This window comes from Hypanus sabinus, chromosome 11 (assembly GCF_030144855.1).
Source record: "Hypanus sabinus isolate sHypSab1 chromosome 11, sHypSab1.hap1, whole genome shotgun sequence".
NCBI lineage: Eukaryota > Metazoa > Chordata > Chondrichthyes > Myliobatiformes > Dasyatidae > Hypanus > Hypanus sabinus.
Window position 1 is genome coordinate 108112156 of NC_082716.1, and position 19722 is coordinate 108131877.

General features: G+C 43.7%; 2 protein-coding genes across 2 annotated transcripts in view; both read right to left on the reverse strand.

Annotated features, from left to right (window-relative positions):
* Positions 1–19722, reverse strand: part of LOC132402265 (cytochrome P450 2C38-like) — a 265261-nt gene that overhangs the window by 83845 nt on the left and 161694 nt on the right. The window lies entirely within an intron of this gene.
* The window catches only part of LOC132402269 (cytochrome P450 2C15-like), a 78060-nt gene that overhangs the window by 47525 nt on the left and 10813 nt on the right, over positions 1–19722 (reverse strand). Inside the window, exon 3 of the mRNA XM_059985087.1 lies at positions 564–713. Within this exon, the coding sequence (XP_059841070.1) occupies positions 564–713 (150 nt within the window). The remainder of the gene's footprint in view (positions 1–563; positions 714–19722) is intronic.

Here is a 19722-nt window from a genome sequence, read left to right on the forward strand (position 1 = left end):
TTTGTGTGTGGTGTTATAGATATTAAATACATCTCCGTTCAAAAGGTATCAGTTAGTTACTTGATACAGAACCAATGAGTTCTCACTGAGAGTATTATGAGCAGTTTTGGGCCCCTTATCTAAGAAAGCATATGCTGACATTAGAGAGGATCCAGAGGAGGTACACGAAAATGATTCTGGATCGTAAGGTTTGGCATATGAAGAGCATTTGCTGCCTCTGGGACAGTATTCACTAGAGTTCAGAAGAATGGGGGTGACTTCATTGAAATTGATCAAATGTTGAAAAGCTTCGATAAAGTGGATGTGAAGAGGACGTTTCCTATGGTGGGGGAGATTAGGACCAGACGGCACAACCTCAGAATAGAGGGATGAACATTTAGAACAGATATTAGGAGGAATTCCTTTAGCCAGAAAATGCTGCGTCTGTGGAATTTATTTCTACAGGCAGCTCTGGAGGCCAGGTAATTGAGTATATTTAAGGCAAAGGTGGATAGATTCATGATTAGTCAGGGTATGAAAGGACATGGGGAGAAGGCAGGTGCTTGAATGCTGTAGTGACAAACCTTTCTTATTCCTGAAGCTTGTGACCAGGAACTGGGCTTCCTCCTGAATCCTCTCCTCAATGCTCTTTTTCCCCATTCCAAAATTCCTCAAGGTGCTGAGAGTGAATCTCCGAAGCTGCTTCCATCTCTCGCCACTGCTAAAAGCAACTCCTGCAAGAGAGATCTTAGGTTAACATCCCTTGAGACGAGGTTGTCTATATTCTGGTGACCAGTTTCTTAACCTAATTAACCAGTTTCCCAATTTATTCTTTTCCCTTCCTTACAACTGCCGAGATGTTCTTGAGAAGCTCATTCTTCTAGGTAAGAATTGCTACTATAGAATTCCACAGTTATATCAGCTGGTGTTCCTGGTCACCAAACACAGTCCAAAGTTTCCCTGATCAGATGTCACAAGACGAACAAAAAGGAATCATAAAAGAATTGGAGAGGTTCACAAGAATGATCTCAGATGTTAAAGGGTTAATGTACGAGGAGCATTTGATAACTCTAGCGCTGTACTTGCTGGATGATCTCAGCAATTGTAGGGTTAACGTTTGAGGTGCATTTGATAATTCTGGGCCTGTACTTGTTGGAGTTTAGAAGAATGAGGTGGGGGGTGTTCATATTGAAACCAGACCCAGAGTGTACGTGGAGAAGATTTATCTCTTTATTTATTGAAATACTGTGCAGAATAGGCCCTTCCAGCTCTTCATCACATCACCCAGCAATCCTGATTTAACCCTTGCCTAATCATGGGGCAATTTACAACAACCAATTAACCTACCAACTCAAGACCATCATTGGACTGTGTGAGGAAACAGGAGCAATCGGAGAAAACCTATGCAGTCATGGGGAGAACGTACAAACTCCTTACAGTTAGTGACGTGAATTGAAGCCGGATCACTGGTGCTGTGAAGCATTGTGCTAACAACTACACTACCATGCCGCCCATGGTAATGATGTTGCCTATATTGGGGAAGTCTAGGACCAGAGGTCACAGCCTCAGAATAGGACATTCCTTAGAACAGAGATGATGAGCAAGAAAGGGGTGAATCTGTGGAATTTGTTGCCACAGACAATTATATATTTAAAGGTATCAGTCCGGGTAAAATGGAGTAGATAAGATTTAATGTGTGGATCAAATCATGGTGTAGGTTAGAGGGGCAAAGGTTTATTGGACACTTGAGTGCCTTTTGGGGCTGATGGAACCTGTAACACTGGGACCGGTTGCATTTGAACTGGAGGGGCACTAATGTACTGGGCAGGTGTGTGCTTCGGTTAGTTGAGATCTGTTTACACTAAGGAATGAGGAGCAGGGTACTAGGAAGAGGCTGGGCTCAACTGTTTGAACATCATCGTGGAGAATAACATATTAGGACATAAACCAACTATAGGCTTCAAAAATATAAAAATGGGTTGGAATAGGATGAAAAACTTCAGTAATAAACTGATGAATATCATATTAAAGGAAATACTTTTCTTAGGAAAGTTAGGCAAGACGGTAAAGGTGGTGGAGTAGCCACATACATAGGGAGAATTTAAACAGGAGGCTCCTTGTGATAGGAGATGAATCGAGACTTAGTGAAGATTTTTGGATGAGAATTGAAAGCATTAAGGATAAAGGAATAACATTGACTGTATGTTATAGACCTCTCATGCTGATAATATTAATAAACAACTATCAGAATATTAGAGAAGCAAGTTCTGAGTGTGATATTGTTATGGGTGACTTTAATTTCCCAAGTGTTGAGTGGGAGAACCCAGTGACTCAAGAATTAGAGGAATGTGAATTCATTGAGTTATAATGATTGTTTTTGACCCAATATGTAACTACACTAATGAGAAGTGTTTACATTTGATATTCTGTAACAATCATGATAGAATTTTGAGCATGGAAGTCGTTGAGCTTTTAGGAACAAGCAATCATGACATTATTAGTGTTGAACTTCTGTGTAAAAGTATATCAGTAAAAATCAAAATTATTAAATTGAATTTCAGAAAGGCCAAGTTTGTGCAGATGCGGCAAAGACTTCAAAAAATAAACTAGAAGGAAGTTCTTAACATTTGAGTCAGTTGAGAAACAATAGGGTCAATTTGAAGAGGTAATACACACAGCGCAGGAAAAGTTCCTACTCACGGCCGGGAGAAGCAATAAAACAAAAGATCAACTACATGAATATTTAAAGATATACACAAAATTATTGAAGCAAAGACAGCTATATAAATAATAAGTAAAAAATAGTAATGAAGTTAACCATATGGCATTGAAAATATGAGAGCTATAGTCAAGAGGGAAATTCAGATTACCAAAAGGCAGGTTGACAAGGATATTGTTGGTAATGCTACAATTGACCCCAAGAGATTTTTTCAATACTTTAATAGTAAAAGAAAAGTCAAGGAGAAAGTGAAGTGCATTAGGAATACCAATAGGGTGATAAATTATGCAGAGAAGGACACAGTGGATACTCTTTGTATATGTTTTGCTAAAGTACTCACCCACAAAGATGTTAGCAACATGCCAGTAAGTATAGAGAAAAATAAGCTTGTTTTAAGTGACTTACAGATCTTAGAAAGTGAGGTCCTGCTTCAGCTGCAAAGGCTGAAAGTTAATAAATCTCCAGGGTCAGCCAACCAATATCCAATAGAACTTAAAGAGGTCTGTGATTACATATACAAACCCCTAACATGTATTTTTTGAAAGTCAGTGAAGACTGGTGAAATGCCCAAGGACTGGAAATGGGTTAACATTGTCCCAGTTTGCAAGAAGGGTGACCATACTGACCCTAGTAACTATAGATCTAAAGACCCTAGTAAACTTAATGTGCATCACAGGTAAGATACATTAATAAAGAATGAGGTGGGAAAGTACTGATAAGAACAGGCATGTTAGCAGACAACCAGCATGGGTTGAGAAAGGGGAAATCATGTTTTACTAATATGCTGAAGTTCTCTGAGAAGGCAATTAAAATTTTTGATAACAATAGAGTGGTTGATATAATTTATTTGGACTTTCAGAAGGCTTTTGATAACATACCCCAGGAGAGGTTAATAAACAAATTACAAGAAGTAGGGATTCAGGGTAAGGTGTGTGAATGGGCGCAGAATTTGCTGTAAAACAGAAAACAACGAGTTAAGGTGAGAGGATCATTTTCACACCTAGAAGATGTTAAAAATGGGGTTCAGCAGGGAGCAGTTTTGGGGGCCGCTGCTGATTTAATTTACATTAATGAAATGGATAAACACATAACAAGTTTGCAGATGACATATAATTAAGGAGATGGACAGATAACATTCAGGTAGCAGAATCAATACAGTTAGATCTGAATAAAATCCAGATTTGGGCAGATAAATGGTAGATGAAATTTAATGTAAGTAACTGTAAAATATTACATATAGGAAGTAGAAATATTAGATATAAATATACAATGGGGATTCTTGAGTTAAAAAGTGCACTGTATGAGAAGGTTTTGGACGTCCTGGTAGACTCATCATGATCAACATCTGGACAATGCACAGAAGCGAATAGGAAGGCTAATAGATTGTTGGACAATACAATGTGCTCAGTGGAGTTTGCGTCTAGGGAGGTTCTCATTAAGCTGTATAATGTGTTTGTGAGTCCGCACCTTGAGCGCTGTACACAGTTTTGGTCTCCATATTTTGAGAGGGATGTAAAGGCACTGGAGATAGATCAGAGAAGGACGATGAGACTCTTTCCAGCTCTGCAGGGTATGAGCTATTCAGGAAGATTGAAAGAATTAAATCTTTTTCATCTTAGTAGATGTAGAAAGAGAGGAGACATGGCAGAAGTGTTCACTATCATTAAGAGTATAAGTAAGGTGGACAGCAGTCCATCTGCTACTTCAAAATTAATCCATCAATGAGGACACAGGGTAATTTGTGGAGACTGGTTAAAGGAAGATTTTAGACTAACATCATGAAGCACTTATTTACACAGCGAGTTGTGGCACATGGAACAAACTACCTAGTAGTAGTTGAGAGTCGTACCTTAGAGACTTCCAAATCTAAACTGGATAGTTACTTCAGCACACTATGTGAATAGTAATTTGGCAAGCTTTGTTGGGACAGATAGCCCATTCTTGTCAAAAACATTTTTATGTTCTAAAGCAGAGGTTAATAGGTTCTGGATTAGTCAGGGCACCAAAGGCAGGAGAATAGGGTTCAGAGGGATAATAAATCCATCATGAAGGAATAACAGAGCAGACTCGATGGGCTGAATGGCCTGATTCTGCTCCTATGTCTTATAGTCTCATTGAAATCTCTCGAATATTGAAAGGCCTAGACAGTGTTGTCATGGAGAGGATGCTACCGATACTGGGAGAGTATATGATACAATTGCCTCATCAAATAGATACCAGTTTGGTAGAATGTGTAACGTGATTTCTGGGTCACGGAAGAAATGCCATGAGTAAGTTTAAGGTCAGTTTCATAATTGCCCACACTGTGACTCCTGCTGTCACAAAATAAATTTCACAGCATACATCAGTAACATTAAACCTGATTCTGATCCTGATAGAATCGTTAATGGGAATGAAGGCTTTAATGCATTGATAGTTTTGTTTTGCAAAGTGATCCAACTCCACTGAGTGAATTGGAGCTGATTTCCCCATTCTAAATCCTGGGATTATCCTAGGGTTATACAGATTGGAAGCCTATTTTATCCATGCTGACTCAGCAAGTTGCCTACCCAAGGAAGTGGGAATGAAAGGGTTTGAGGAGCATTTGATGTCTCTGGGCCTGTACTCATTGGAGTTTAGAAGAATGAAGGGGGAATCTCATTGAAACCTGTCGAATATTGAAAGGCCAAGTCAGCATGGATGTGGAGAGTATGTTCCGTATGGATGGAGAGTCTAGGACCAAAGATGAAGCCTCAGGATAGTGAGACATCCATTTAGAACTGAGATGAGGAGGATTTTCTTTAGCCAGAGGGTGGTGAATCTGTGGAATTTGTTGCCACTGGTGGCTGAGGATGCCAGGTTCTTGGGTATATTCAAAGTGGAGGCTGATTAGTCGAAGGCCATGGAGAGAAGGCAGGAGAATGTAGTTGAGAGGGATAATAAATCAGCCATGATGGAATGGTGGAGCAGACTTGTTGAGCCAAATGATCCAATTCTGCTCCCATGCCTCAAGGTCTAATTATGGGACAGCACAGTAGCATAATGGTTAACACAATGATTTATAATTTAGGCAATCTAGATTGAATTCCTGCCACTGCCTGTAAGGAGTTTGTACGTTCTCTCTGTGACCGTGTGGGTTTCCTCTGGGTTCTCTGGTTTCTTTCTTCAGTCCAAAGACATACCTGTAGATAGGTAAATTGGTCAGTGTAAAATGTCCCGTGATTAACTCGGGGATTGCTGGTGGCTCAGCTCAAAGTCTGGAAGGGCCCATTCCACACTGTAATCTCAATAAATGAATTCATAAAACAGGAATTGAACACTGGGGGGAGGGCAGCACTGACCCAGCCTGGTAACCTCTCCAAACTGCCCCCCTCTCCCCCACCAGCTCAATGCCTCTCTGCGAGCAGCTGTAAAGCAGGTGACACCGCGGCTTGAGGCCTAGTCCATGCGGCTGCTCTGCCGTCTGCCCCTGCTGTCTCCCAGTAAATCAGTGAATCGGACTTGCAGCATTTCACATTAACAATGTCCGAAAGGGTCTTGCGATCACTGCACACCTCCTTCACTCAGCAACTCCTCCAAAGCCTCTCTGATGCAAGCAGTATCACAATCTGCAGCAAGTCCAGTTCCTTCAGTTTCTCCACCAACCAGCAACTCACTGATGGGGCAGACCTGCACCACTTTAAGTTCTTAAAGTCCAGCAGGATCTTGCAGTTATAAACAACACATTTAAAATGGACAGTAGTTGAAGATTTTACATTGTCACAGCTTCAACCGGCCTCTTGCTGGTGAGGTGAGTGCTGTGGGGTTGATAATTTTGCTGAAGCAAGTGAGGGAAGAGGGGCTCTGAGGCTTCAATATTTTTCTGTCATTCATTCTTTGGGATTTTTTTTCTGTTTTGTGGATGTCTGTGAAGAGAAAGAATTTCAGGTTGCTGTGTCCACGAGTTCACATACTTGGGGTCGACCATTAGAGACACTCTCTCCTTCGATGCTGAAATCAATAGGTGTATCAGCAAAGCAACATCAATCCTTGCTCGACTCTCCTCACGGGTCTGGGAAAATCCAAAATTCACTACAAAGACCAAGACTGCCATGCACAATGCATGAATTATCAGCACCCCCTGTATGGTAGCGAGACTTGGACCATCTGCTCCAAACAGGAGAGGAAACTCAATAGTTTTCACCTGCACAGCCTTCCCCACATCCTCAGCACCACCTGGAGAGACAAGGTCCCAAACTCTGAGGTCCTCTCCCGCGCTGGACTTCCCACCGTGTTCACACTTTTAAGACAACGGAGACTGCGCTGGCTGGGCCACATCCATCATATGAAGGATGGTAGACCTTCCTTCATACATCCTCTACGGAGAACTAGCAACAGGTAAGAGGAACATTGGTAGACCCCAGTTTTGCTTCAATGATCTCTGCAAGCTCGACATCAAAGCCTTAAAAATCAACACAGAGTGCTGGGAGGATACATCAGATGACCACAACAAATGGCGAGGTTCTCTTCAGCAACACCTGGAGCAAGGTGAAAGAGTGATCCTGAGTCAGTTTGAGGAGCAGAGAGCACAGCGGACAGTGGACAACGATTCCGCAATGCCCTACACGTGCAGCAACTGTGGCAGAGCCTACCATTCCATGATTGGCCTCAAAAGCCACAGTCGCTGCTTGACAAGCCAGTGACTACCAGAGGTGCAGTACCCATGGTTGACCACGACTGACAGAGGCCACATGCACACACATACACACCCACTGTATACATTTTCTGATATTAAATTGAACCTTTAAACCACTGAAGTCACACACTTCCCTCAGTTAAGTGTCATAGAGCATTACAGCATGGATACAGGCCATTGGGCTCAAACAGTCCATGCCAAGTACATTGTCCACACGGCTAGTCCCAATTCCTTGCATTTAACCCATGTCCCCCTGGCCCCAATGTCCATGATCTGACCAAGTGTTTCTTAGATGATACTACTGACCCTGCCTCAACCACATTCACTGGGAACTCATTCCACACACTCTGCATGAAGAGGTTGCCCTTAGAACCTTTTTAAATCTCTCTCTCCCCTCCCTTCTCACCCTAAACCTTTCACACATACAGTGGCATGCAAAGTATGGGCACCCCCGGTCAAAATTTCTGTTACTGTGAATAGTTAAGTGAGTGGAAGATAAACTGATCTCCAAAAGTCATAAAGTTAAAGAAGAAACATTCTTTTCAACATTTTAAGCAAGATTAGTATATTATTTTTGTTTTCTACAATTTTAGAGTAAAAAATGGAAAGGAGCACTGTGCAAAAGTTTGGGCGCCCCAAGAGATTTGAGCTCTCAGATAACTTTTACCAAGTTCTCAGTCCTTAATTAGCTTGTTAGGGCTATGGCTTGTTCACAGTCATTGTTAGGAAAGGCCAGTTGATGCAAATTTCAAAGCTTTATAAATACCCTGACTCCTCAAACCTTGTCCCAACAATCAGCAGCCATGGGCTCCTCTAAGCAGCTGCCTAGCACTCTGAAAATTAAAATAAATGATGCCCGCAAATTCAGGTAGCCGTTCCCTCAGTTCGTAATGTAATCAAGAAATGGCAGTTAACAGGAATGGTGGAGATTAAGTTGAGGTCTGGAAGACCAAGAAAACTTCCCAAGAGGGTTCCGGTGACGTCATCACCCACCATGGTGGCCTAAAATAATAGCTCCTCCGAAAAAGCGATTATTTCACCCTGTTAAACCACCAAATACAAAATCCCTCAATAATACTTGAACGGGTGAGGGGGGCAAGAATGGGTAAAAAGGTTGGAAACAAAAAAAGCGCCATTGCAGAGCCTGGAAATGAAGAAAATACAAACAACAGTTCTCTTGCACAGGATTATAATGGCAAAGTTGACGCTAACCCTCATTCAAACAAAGAGGCAAGTTTAGCAAAAGTTCTGAAGGAGATAAAGGACTTTCGTAAAGATATAAAACAAGAACTAAACAATATTAAATCTGAGCTCATCAACGTTAATCAAAAAATTGTGGAAGCAAAGACACAAATTGAAAAGGTGGAAGATTGTGTTCAAAATGTGGAACAAGTGCTGAGGAAGATGATAAAAGTGATGAATTGACAAGAAAATAAACTACTCGACCAAGAAGGGAGATCTCAATGGAAGAATATAAGGATATATAATGTTCCTGAAGGAACAGAGGGGTCATCTATGGTGGAGTTTGTGGAAAAGTTACTACGGGACACGCTGGAGATTCTGCCAACTACGGAGCAAGACATCGAGAGAGCACACCGGATGTTCGCCCCGAGACCCTCCGGGGATAGGGAAGACAAGCCACAGTCAATAATAATCAGATTCCTCCCCTACAAAACCAAAGCAGAGATTCTGCACAAGGCCTGGGGAAAGAAGAATGTAGTTTTGAACAAGAGCTTAATATATTTTGATCAAGATTACCCCCCAGCGGTCCTGCAGAAATGTAAGGAATATTCTGAAGCGAAGTGAGTGTTAAAGCAGAGAAACATTAGCTTCCAGACTCCGTACCCTGCTAAACTATGAGCGTGTAGCGGTGTGCTACATGCAGCGCCAAAATTACGACACGGAGTCGGTAACTGCAGTCGAAGGAAAAACTTTATTCAAAATCCTCAGCCTCACTTTTAAGCCTCCCTCAACCTGCCCCCCGTGGCACAGAGGCTCCAAAGCTCTGTGCTCGCAAACCCCCGTAGGCTATCTCCCTTAGCCGGAAAGCTGGCTAATTGTGAGCCTGTTCGGATGTGCCAGGAAATGGGTCACCACATAACCCCCCCAGAACCGGCGATACACCCCCCAATGTCCACAGTCTGGGCCGGAACCTGCTTGGGAGGTCGGCCTCTGCGCCGAGGCGCCGGAAACTCGGCCGGTTGCGCCAGGTCCACATGGGCCGGTTTGAGGCGGTCCACCGTGAAAACCTCCTCTTTCCCCCCAACGTCCAGCACGAACGTGGACCCGTTGTTCTGGAGCACCATAAACGGCCCCTCATATGGCCGCTGCAGCGGCGGCCGATGCCCGCCCCTTCGTACAAACGCAAACTTACAGTTCTGCAGGTCTTTGGGTACGCAGGTCGGGTGCCGCCCGTGCTGTGAAGTGGGTATGGGGGCCAGATTACCGAGCTTCTCACATAGTCTGCCCAGGACTGCTGCGGGATCTTCCTCTTGCCCCCTTGGGGCTGGTAGGAACTCCCCGGGGACGACCAGAGGCGCGCCGTATACCAACTCGGCCGACGAGGCGTGCAGGTCGTCCTTGGGCGCTGTGCGGATGCCGAGTAGGACCCAGGGAAGCTCGTCCGCCCAGTTGGCTCCTCGCAGGTGGGCCATGAGGGCCGACTTCAGGTGACGGTGGAAACGCTCCACTAGCCCGTTCGACTGTGGGTGGTAGGCAGTTGTGTGGTGCAGCTGAGTCCCCAAAAGGCTGGCCGTAGCTGACCACAGGCTGGAGGTGAACTGGGCGCCTCTGTCGGAGGTAATGTGGGCTGGTACACCAAAGCGAGATATCTAGGTGACGATCAGGGCTCGGGCGCAAGATTCGGAGGTGGTGTCGGTGAGCGGGACCGCCTCTGGCCATCTTGTGAACCGGTCCACGATAGTCAGGAGGTGCCGCGCTCCGCACAACACCGGCAGGGGGCCCACGATATCCACATGAATGTGGTCGAAACGCCGGTGGGCGGGATGGAACTGCTGCGGTGGGGCTTTGCTGTGCCGCTGAACCTTGGCCGTCTGGCAGTGCATGCACGTTTTGGCCCATTCACTGACCTGTTTGCGGAGTCCGTGCCAAACAAACCTGCTGGAAACCATCCAGACAGTCATCCGGATGGAGGGATGCGCCAAGTTATGAATGGAGTGGAAAACACGGCGCCGCCAGGCTGTCGGGACGACGGGACGGGGCTGGCCGGTGGCGATGTCACAGAGTAGGGTCCTCTCACCCGGGCCCACGGGGAGGTCCTGGAGCTGCAAACCGGAGACTGCGGTTCTGTAACTCGGAATCTCCTCATCTGCCTGCTGTGCCTCTGCCAGTGCCTCAAAGTCTACCCCTTGGGAAAGGGCATGAACGGTAGGGCGACAGAGCGCATCCGCCACGACATTGTCCTTACCCGAGATGTGCCGGACATCCGTCGTGTATTCAGAGATGTAGAACAGGTGGCTTTGCTGGCGGGACGACCAGGGGTCGGATGCTTTCGTAAACGCAAAGGTAAGCGGTTTGTGGTCCGTGAACGCAGTGAAGGGCCGACCTTCTAGGAAGTACCTGAAATGCCGGATTGCCAGGTAGAGCGCCAACAGTTCCCGGTCGAAAGCACTGTACTTGAGCTCAGGTGGCCGCAGGTGTTTGCTGAAAAACGCCAGGGGTTGCCAGCGACCTGCGATGAGTTGCTCCAGCACCCCACCGACTGCCGTGTTAGATGCGTCCACTGTGAGGGCGGTAGGGGCGTCCATTCTGGGATGTACTAGCATTGCAGCGTCCGCCAAAGCTTCCTTCGTTTGAACGAAAGCGGCAGCGGACTCCTCGTCCCAGGTAATGTCCTTGCCCCGACCGGACATCAGGGCGAACAGGGGGCGCATGATCCGGGCAGCTGAAGGGAGGAAGCGGTGGTAGAAATTGACCAAACCTACGAATTCCTGAAGGCCTTTGATCGTGGTGGGTCGGGGGAAGTGGCGGACTGCATCTACCTTAGCGGGCAGAGGGGTTGCCCCATCTTTAGTAATCCTGTGGCTCAGGAAGTCAATGGTATCGAGTCCGAACTGGCATTTGGCGGGGTTGATTGTAAGACCGTACTCACTCAGTCGGGCACAGAGTTGACGGAGGTGGGACAGATGCTCCCGACGACTGCTGCTGGCTATGAGGATGTCGTCCAAATAGATGAACGCGAAGTCCAGGTCCCGTCCCACCGCGTCCATTAGCCGCTGGAACGTCTGTGCGGCATTCTTCAGGCCGAACGGCATGCGGAGGAACTCGAAAAGGCCAAACGGGGTGATGAGAGCCGTTTTGGGGACGTCGTCAGGATGCATCGGGATTTGATGGTACCCCCAGACGAGGTCTACCTTGGAGAAGATCCGTGCGCCGTGCAGGTTTGCTGCAAAGTCCTGAATGTGCGGCACAGGGTAGCGATCCGGTGTGGTAGCCTCGTTCAGCCTGCGGTAGTCGCCGCACTCTCTCCAGCCTCCCGTCGCTTTGGGCACCATGTGCAGGGGGGAGGCCCATGGGCTGTCAGACCGCCGGATGATCCCCAATTCCTCCATCCTCTGGAACTCCTCCTTCGCCAGTCGGAGCTTGTCCGGGGGAAGCCGCCGAGCGCAGGCGTGGAGGGGTGGTCCCTGGGTCGGGATGTGGTGCTGTACGCCGTGCCTGGGCATGGCCGCTGTGAACTGAGGTGCCAGAACCGATGGGAAACCCGCCAGGACCCTGGTGAAGTCGTTGTCGGACAGCGTGATGGAGCCGAGGTGAGGGGCTGGCAACTGGGCTGCACCCAGGGAGAACGTCTGAAAGGTCTCGGCGTGTACCAGTCTCTTCCTGGGCAGGTCGACCAGTAGGCTGTGAGCCCGCAAAAAATCCGCACCCAGAAGCGGTTGGGCTACGGCGGCCTGTGTAAAGTCCCACGTGAACTGGCTGGAGCCGAACTGTAGCTGCACCTGACGGGTGCCATAGGTCCTTACTGTGCTGCCATTCACGGCCCTCAGGGGGGGACCCGGTTCTCCGTTGCGGGTGTCGTAACTCGTCGGAGGTAAAACGCTGATCTCAGCCCCAGTATCGACCAAAAACCGGCGTCCCGACCTTCTATCCCACACATACAGGAGGCTATCCCGATGGCCAGCCGCCGTAGCCATCAGCGGCGGCTGGTCCTGGCGTTTCCCGGGAACTTGCAGGGCGGGTGACAACGGCGGGCTTCTGCGCCCCACCGCTGGTGGTAGAAGCACCAGTGTTCATTGGGCCGGGGGTCGGCGGGCTCTGCGGCCGGGCCTGGACTGGTTTGCTGCCGGGAGCGTGGCTGGGAGATCTGTGCGATGGACGCCCCGCTCACCTTTTTGGCATTCCACAGCAAGTCCGCCCGGGCTGCCACCTTCCGGGGGTCACTGAAATCCGCGTCGGACAGCAGCAGGTGTATGTCCTCAGGCAGCTGCTCCAGGAATGCCTGCTCAAACATGAGGCAGGGTGTGTGTCCGTCGGCGAGAGACAACATCTCATTCATTAAAGCCGATGGAGGTCTGTCGCCCAAGCCATCCAGGTGCAGTAAACGGGCAGCCCGCTCGCGCCGTGAGAGTCCGAAAGTCCTGAGTAGCAGGGCTTTGAGTTCCGTGTACTTGCTGTCCGCCGGGGGCAACTCCGTGACCTGGGCCGCTGTGTCCTGGTCGAGGGAGCTCACCACGTAGTAGTAGCGGGTGTCTTCTGAGGTGATCTGGCGAACGTGGAATTGGGCTTCGGCTTGCTGGAACCATAGGTCCGGGCGCTGTGTCCAGAAACCCGGCAGTTTCAACGAAACTGCATGAACAGAGGCAGCGTCGGTCATTTCTGGTCCAAAAATCGTTTGGATCGTCGGGGTCACCAATTGTAGCGGTGTGCTACACGCAGCGCTAAAATTACGACACGGAGTCGGTAACTGCAGTCGAAGGAAAAAACTTTATTCAAAATCCTCAGCCTCACTTTTAAGCCTCCCTCAACATGCCACCCCCCCCCCCCCCCCGTGGCCCAGAGGCTCCAAAGCTCTGTGCTCGCAAACCCCCGTAGGCTATCTCCCTTAGCCGGAAAGCTGGCTAATTGTGAGCCGGTTCGGATGTGCCAGGAAATGGGTCACCACAAGTGTTCTATGAGAACGGGACACGGCTGTCCCAGACAGTGGAGGAGGCGACTGCAGACACGAAGAACAGAGGACTGCCCGTCAACGTGATCACACCGAGGGAAAGCCTGGCTGAGCAGCTATTCCGCTCCACCTGGGAAATGGTGGGAGGACCGAGAAAGCAGGGGCCGGGAGAAAAGCGACAGAAGAATATCAGAGAGAGACTGCGAGTTTTCAGAAGATAGCCCTCACCCCCTCCAGAAGAGTTATAAGGTCTGACTATTCTCAAAGTGTTGATAAGCTAAACAGAAGTCAAAATAGACAATACTATATTTATCTGAAGAAATACATACAACAATGTGGATTTTCTATTACCCTATTATTTTATTTTTTATTCATTCATTCATTCCTTTCTCCCCGCCTAAATGAGAACATATACATGGGAGGAATTCACAGGGAAGTCTTTTCTGTGTAATGGACCATAGACTTTTTCACTTACTTTTATGGGTGCTGCAGTGGGGGCCCTCACCCCACAGGTAGGAGAGGCTATCCCTCACAGCTAGGCAGGCTCAGCCCAGGGTCATCTACTGGAGACCTCAGCCTTGGAATCACACCTTCGGTAGCTTTTTTTAAAATTGTGTTTCTTTGTTCTTACTTGTTCAGGGAGTAGATCGGCTAAGTTCTTTTCTGCTAATTTCAATGATACACTGACAGATAAATACACATGGCTAATGACAAAGTAAAATTCATTTCTTTTAATGTCACTGGGCTGTTGAATCCAATCAAACGCAGTAAATTCTATCTAAAATGAAGAAAGTAATGTATTACTTTCCCATGTATTACGTTTACAGTAAACTCATTTAAATGATAGTGAGCATGGAAAACTAAAGAGAATGGGCTTCACTAATTTGTTTTTCTCCTCATATAAATCAGGACATAGGAGAGGAGTTGCTATTCTCATCTCAAGCAAGCTAAATTTTGAAAAAGTATTTGAAATGGGAGATTAGGAGGGCAGATATATTCCAGTAAGGGGGAATATATACGGGAATTCAGTTACTCTATTGAATCTATATGCACCCCTGGGAAGTGATATTAGTTTCTTCCAGAAAATCAGTAATATTATGGTAACGGAAACAGAAGGTCTCTTGATATGTGGGGAAGATTTAAATTTACAATTACAACCAAGGTTAGACTCTTCCAGTAGAACCACGAAACAAAGTCATTACATGAGAAAGTTACACTTTTTGAGGATGTTGATATAATTGATACATGTAGAGACCTTTTCCCAGACTGAAGGGATTACACTCAGTATTCTGCACCCCCCCCCCCATTCTTTATATGTAAGAATAGACTATTTCAAAACATTTGGAAAAGATAAAGACAAAATAAATACCTGTGGAATTGGGACAATAGATTTACATGATCATGCACCTATATATTTATCTGTTGATTTTGACCTGTAACCAAAGAATACTATATGGAAACTAAATTCAAGTCTACTCGATGATCCCTATTTTAAGGAATAAATTAAAAAAAGAAATTGGTCTTTACTTCGAATTAAATGATAATGGAGAGGTTTCACCTCCCATTCTATGGGACACTCTGAAGGCTGTCTTAAGAGGGAAAAATATAGCGATATCTTCACATAAGAAAAAATAAGAAATAAAACATTAGAGGAATTACAAAACAAACTGAAGGAACTAGAAAAAAAAACAAATTGAATTTGGCGCAGGATACATTAGAGGGAATTTTAAAAATTATGAATAAAATTAATAGTTTGGCTATACAAGAAATCAGGAAAAAGCTGATGTTTTTGAAACAGAGACACTATGAAAGTGGCTCTAAGTCTATGAAAATACTGGCGTGGAAACTGAAAAAAAGAAGCAGAAAATACAATTCATAGAATTAGGGATCCAAGAACAAAAGTGATTAAAAAGAAATAAGCTAAGTGAAATTCAGAAAGCTCTTGAAGTGTTTTACAAAACTCTATGTTCAAAAGTTCCAGAGTGAAGCATAACCCAAATTGACACCTACCTGAGTTCTCTAGAGTTATCCACTTTAAGCGAAGAACAAAATAGAACGATGACTGCGGACATAACTGAAGCTGAACTAAAAACTGCAATTAGTGGGCTTAAATTAAGTAAGTCACCAGGATCAGATGGTTATATGGCAGAGTGGTATAAAGAATTTAAAGATGAGATAATTCCTGTTTTACTCCCCACACTGAACTGGGCTCTAAAAGAGGCGCAAATGCCACCCAGCTGGAAGGAGGTGATAATCTCAGCTATACCGAAAGAAGGCAAGGATAAAATGGAATGTGGGTCATTTAGACCAATATCTGTTCTTAATGTACATTACAGATTATTTAACTCCATCATGGCCAAACGATTAGAAGAGTTTTTACCACACTGATAAATAATGATCAGACAGGTTTTATACAACAACGCCAAACACAAGACAATATACGAAGGACTCTTCACATTATGGATCATATACAAAAAAATAAAATTAAAGCAATAGTGATAAGTCTGGATGCTGAAAAGGCATTTGATTCAGTTAAATGGAATTTTCTTTATAGAGTTTTACATAGATATGTTTTACATGACACAATTATTAAAATTATACAGACACTATATGACAATCCCACTGCTAGGATTAAAATCAATGGATATTTATCAAATTGCTTTACCCTAGAAAGGGGCACAAGACAGGGTTGTGCATGGTCACCGCTACTCTTTGCTAGATCAATACATCAGATAAAATGAAGATATCAGGGAAATTACTATTAGAGCATAAATTGGCTTGTTACAAGGATGAGATTTTGATATATCTAGGGAAACCAACACATTCTTTACCTAAATTGATGCAATCCTTTGAACAATGTCAATTATCAGGATACAAGATCAACATAGATAAAACCCAATTACTTTCATATAACTATAGTCCATCAAGAGAAATAGAAAGTAGATATCCCTTGGCATGGCAAACAGAGTCTTTCAAATATTTGGGCATCATCATGCCAAAAGATATGGCAAAATTATCAGAATGCCTATATATTAAAACATTAAGGAAGCCATAACAAGATGGAATCTAATTCCTTTCTTTAGTCTCAGTTCAAGGATTGAAACTGTTAAAATGAATATATTGCCCAGACTATTATATCTCTTTCAGACCCTACCAATAGAGATGAACCAAAATCAATTGAATGAATGGCACAAAATGTTATCAAGGTATGTATGGCAAGGTAAAAGACCTACAGTTGATCTCAAAACTTTGCAATTCGCCAGGGAAAAGGGAGATGGGGTCCACCTTCTCTTCAATTTTATTATTTTTCAGTACAGATGAGAGCTGTGATGTGCTGGTGTAACCCATCACATGACGCTCAATGGAAAAACATTGAGGAGAAGATACCTTCCATCCCCAACTTTGGCTGATAACAACCTACAAAGTTACATAAATACTATTGAGAACCCATGAGTGAAATGGATTCTTCAAATATGGAAAACAATTATAAAAGAATATAAACTAGATACAGATATTGTAATTCTTAAATGTTGTGGATATGACTCGGATTCTACACCGAATAAACTGGATGCTAGATTTATGGACTGGACAGCTAAAGGAATAACAGTTCTATGCAATACAATGAAAGAAGGAACACTGTTCAGTTTTGAAATGCTTAAAGAAAAACACATTAGAAAAACAAGACTTTTATCAGTATTTGCAGATGCAACGTTGTGTTAATAGGAGGGTGAAAAATGTAACCGAGCCAAGTACATGTTTCATAGAACTGTTTAGAAAAGCATATAATTCAGATAATGGTGGTAGAATCATTTCAAGCGTGTATGGGTCCGTCAAATCTTAAAACACACTCGACTTTGTACATTAAAACAAAATGGGAGAAGGAAGGAGGGATAACTATATCTGAGGAAGAATGGACAATATTATGGAGACATCAATGGAAGTGTACCAGTTCACAGAAATGGAGGGAGTTTGGGTGGAAAAACCTGACAAGATATTTTATTACACCCTCTCAGAAATCCCATTATGTTAGTAACATCCCTGTTTGCTGGAGAAATACTGGAAAGCAAAATGCAAAGCATTACCATATTTTCTGGGATTGCCCCGTTATCAAAGACTATTGGAGTAGGATATACAATGCCCTACAAGATATTTTTAAATAGGTAATACTATTAGAAAGTAAAACCATATGTAACCCCCTGGGTCACCTCAGGCTCGCTCAGCTTGTTCTTGTCTAGGGGGAGCAGCATTCGGCCCCGCCAAACTGGGTAATCAGCTGGTGTGGATGCTGTGTGATGTCCCCACCTCGCCAAAGAACAAACACCATATGCGATTAAATGATTACAGTTTATAAAGATTACTATAACTAAGTAATTAATAATGATACAGTATACATGAAGGAAAAGGAAATAAAGAAAAGGCGCCAAACTTATCAAACTCCAAACCAGTTCATGCACAACCATTGGAGCTCATTTACTGAAGTCTTCTGGCTACCATTCGATCCCCTCCAAACTCCTCGACTCGCAGCTCAGGACCACCCGAAGTGGTCAACCCAGCACATCTATCATCGTCTCCTCCCCTCAGGGTACCCCCCCGGTCTTGGACCCCAGCTTGGGGTCCATTCCTTGCCCGGTTTACAGCATCACGTCCTTCCTCTCTCACTCCGTCATGCCGAACTCCCCAAAAGCCCGCCAACAAAAGCTTACAGACTCAGAAGAAAGAACAACATTAATCCAAATTGGTTTACAAAGGAATACAATTCTCGTTATCAGTAAATTTTAACCCAAACAAGCTTCCAGCACCCTATCACAACAAAGCATTCCTACTTTTAACAAAACAAAGAAGCCATTTTGTTTACATACACAGTAACAAAGAAAAAGAAGAAATCCCCTTTACACATATATTTTGAGTACAGTATATACCTGAAGAATGGTTAAAAAGAGATACATACTTAATGAATATACCACTGGTGGCTGGTAAAAAGACTCTTACCAGGAAATGGTTATCACCAGAGAGCCCAACTTTAAACACATGGATGGAAATTACAATGAACATTTACAAAATGGAGAAGATAACAGCATCTGTCAATTATAAATTGGAACAATTTGATTCATACTGGGGAAAAATGGTTTAACTAATAGCACCCCATGGGCCTGATTATTCATTTTTCATTTTTAGAATCTTTTTATTAATACATAATCTTCTACAACTATAGAATAATACAAAACCAACAAATTAATATTTATACAATTAATAGAGCTGAAGAAAAACACTAATCATAATAAATAAAAATGAAAAAAATTATATATAGAAAATAGGGGGGGAAAAGAACCCCATCTAACGAGGGGAGAAAACCCATTAACTACAAAAAACCCATTAGGAATCAACCCCAGGAAGCAATATGTTTAACCATCATCTAGATATATAGAAAATAGTCATCAACCACCAATTCACATTTTTTTAAAAAGATAATGAAATTGGAAGGAAACAATATAGAATAATTCAAATTAAATGGTAATATTTGGCAAAAGAACCCCATCTTCTCTCAAAATCAAATTGAGGTTCAAAAGTTTTACTTCTAATTTTTTCCAAGCTGAGACAACATTACTTGAGAAAACCATTCAATTAATGTAGGGGAAGAGATATCTATCCATTTTAATAAAATAGCCCTTCTTGCCAATAATGTAACAAATGCAATTACATGTTGATCTGAAGATTAAATACCCTGAATATGATGCAGAACTATTCCAAATAGAACAGTTAGTCTATTAGGTTGTAAATTAATTTTCAAATCTTTAGAGATTGTAGAAAATAAAGACTTCCAAAACAGTTTTAATGAAGAACATGGCCAGAACATATGTGACAAAGTAGCTACTTCAGTTTTACATCTATCACAGTAATTATCTACACTAAGAAATATTTTAGATAGTCTCTCCTTTGTTAAATAATAACAATGGACAATTTTAAATTGAATTAGACAGTGATTGGCACATATAGAGGAAGAATTTACATTCTTCAAAATTCGAACCCAATCTTCATTCACAAAGGTCATATTAAGTTCTCTCTCCCAATCTTGTTTAATCTTTAGTGATAGATTCTCTTTTTATAACAAGAGTAAATTATAAATTCTGCTAATGGAACCTTTCACTAAGGGATTCAATTTCAAAATGGTATCCAACAAATCAGATACTTGTAAATATGGAAACAGGTAAATATTGTTGTAAAAAATGTCTAACCTGAAAATAT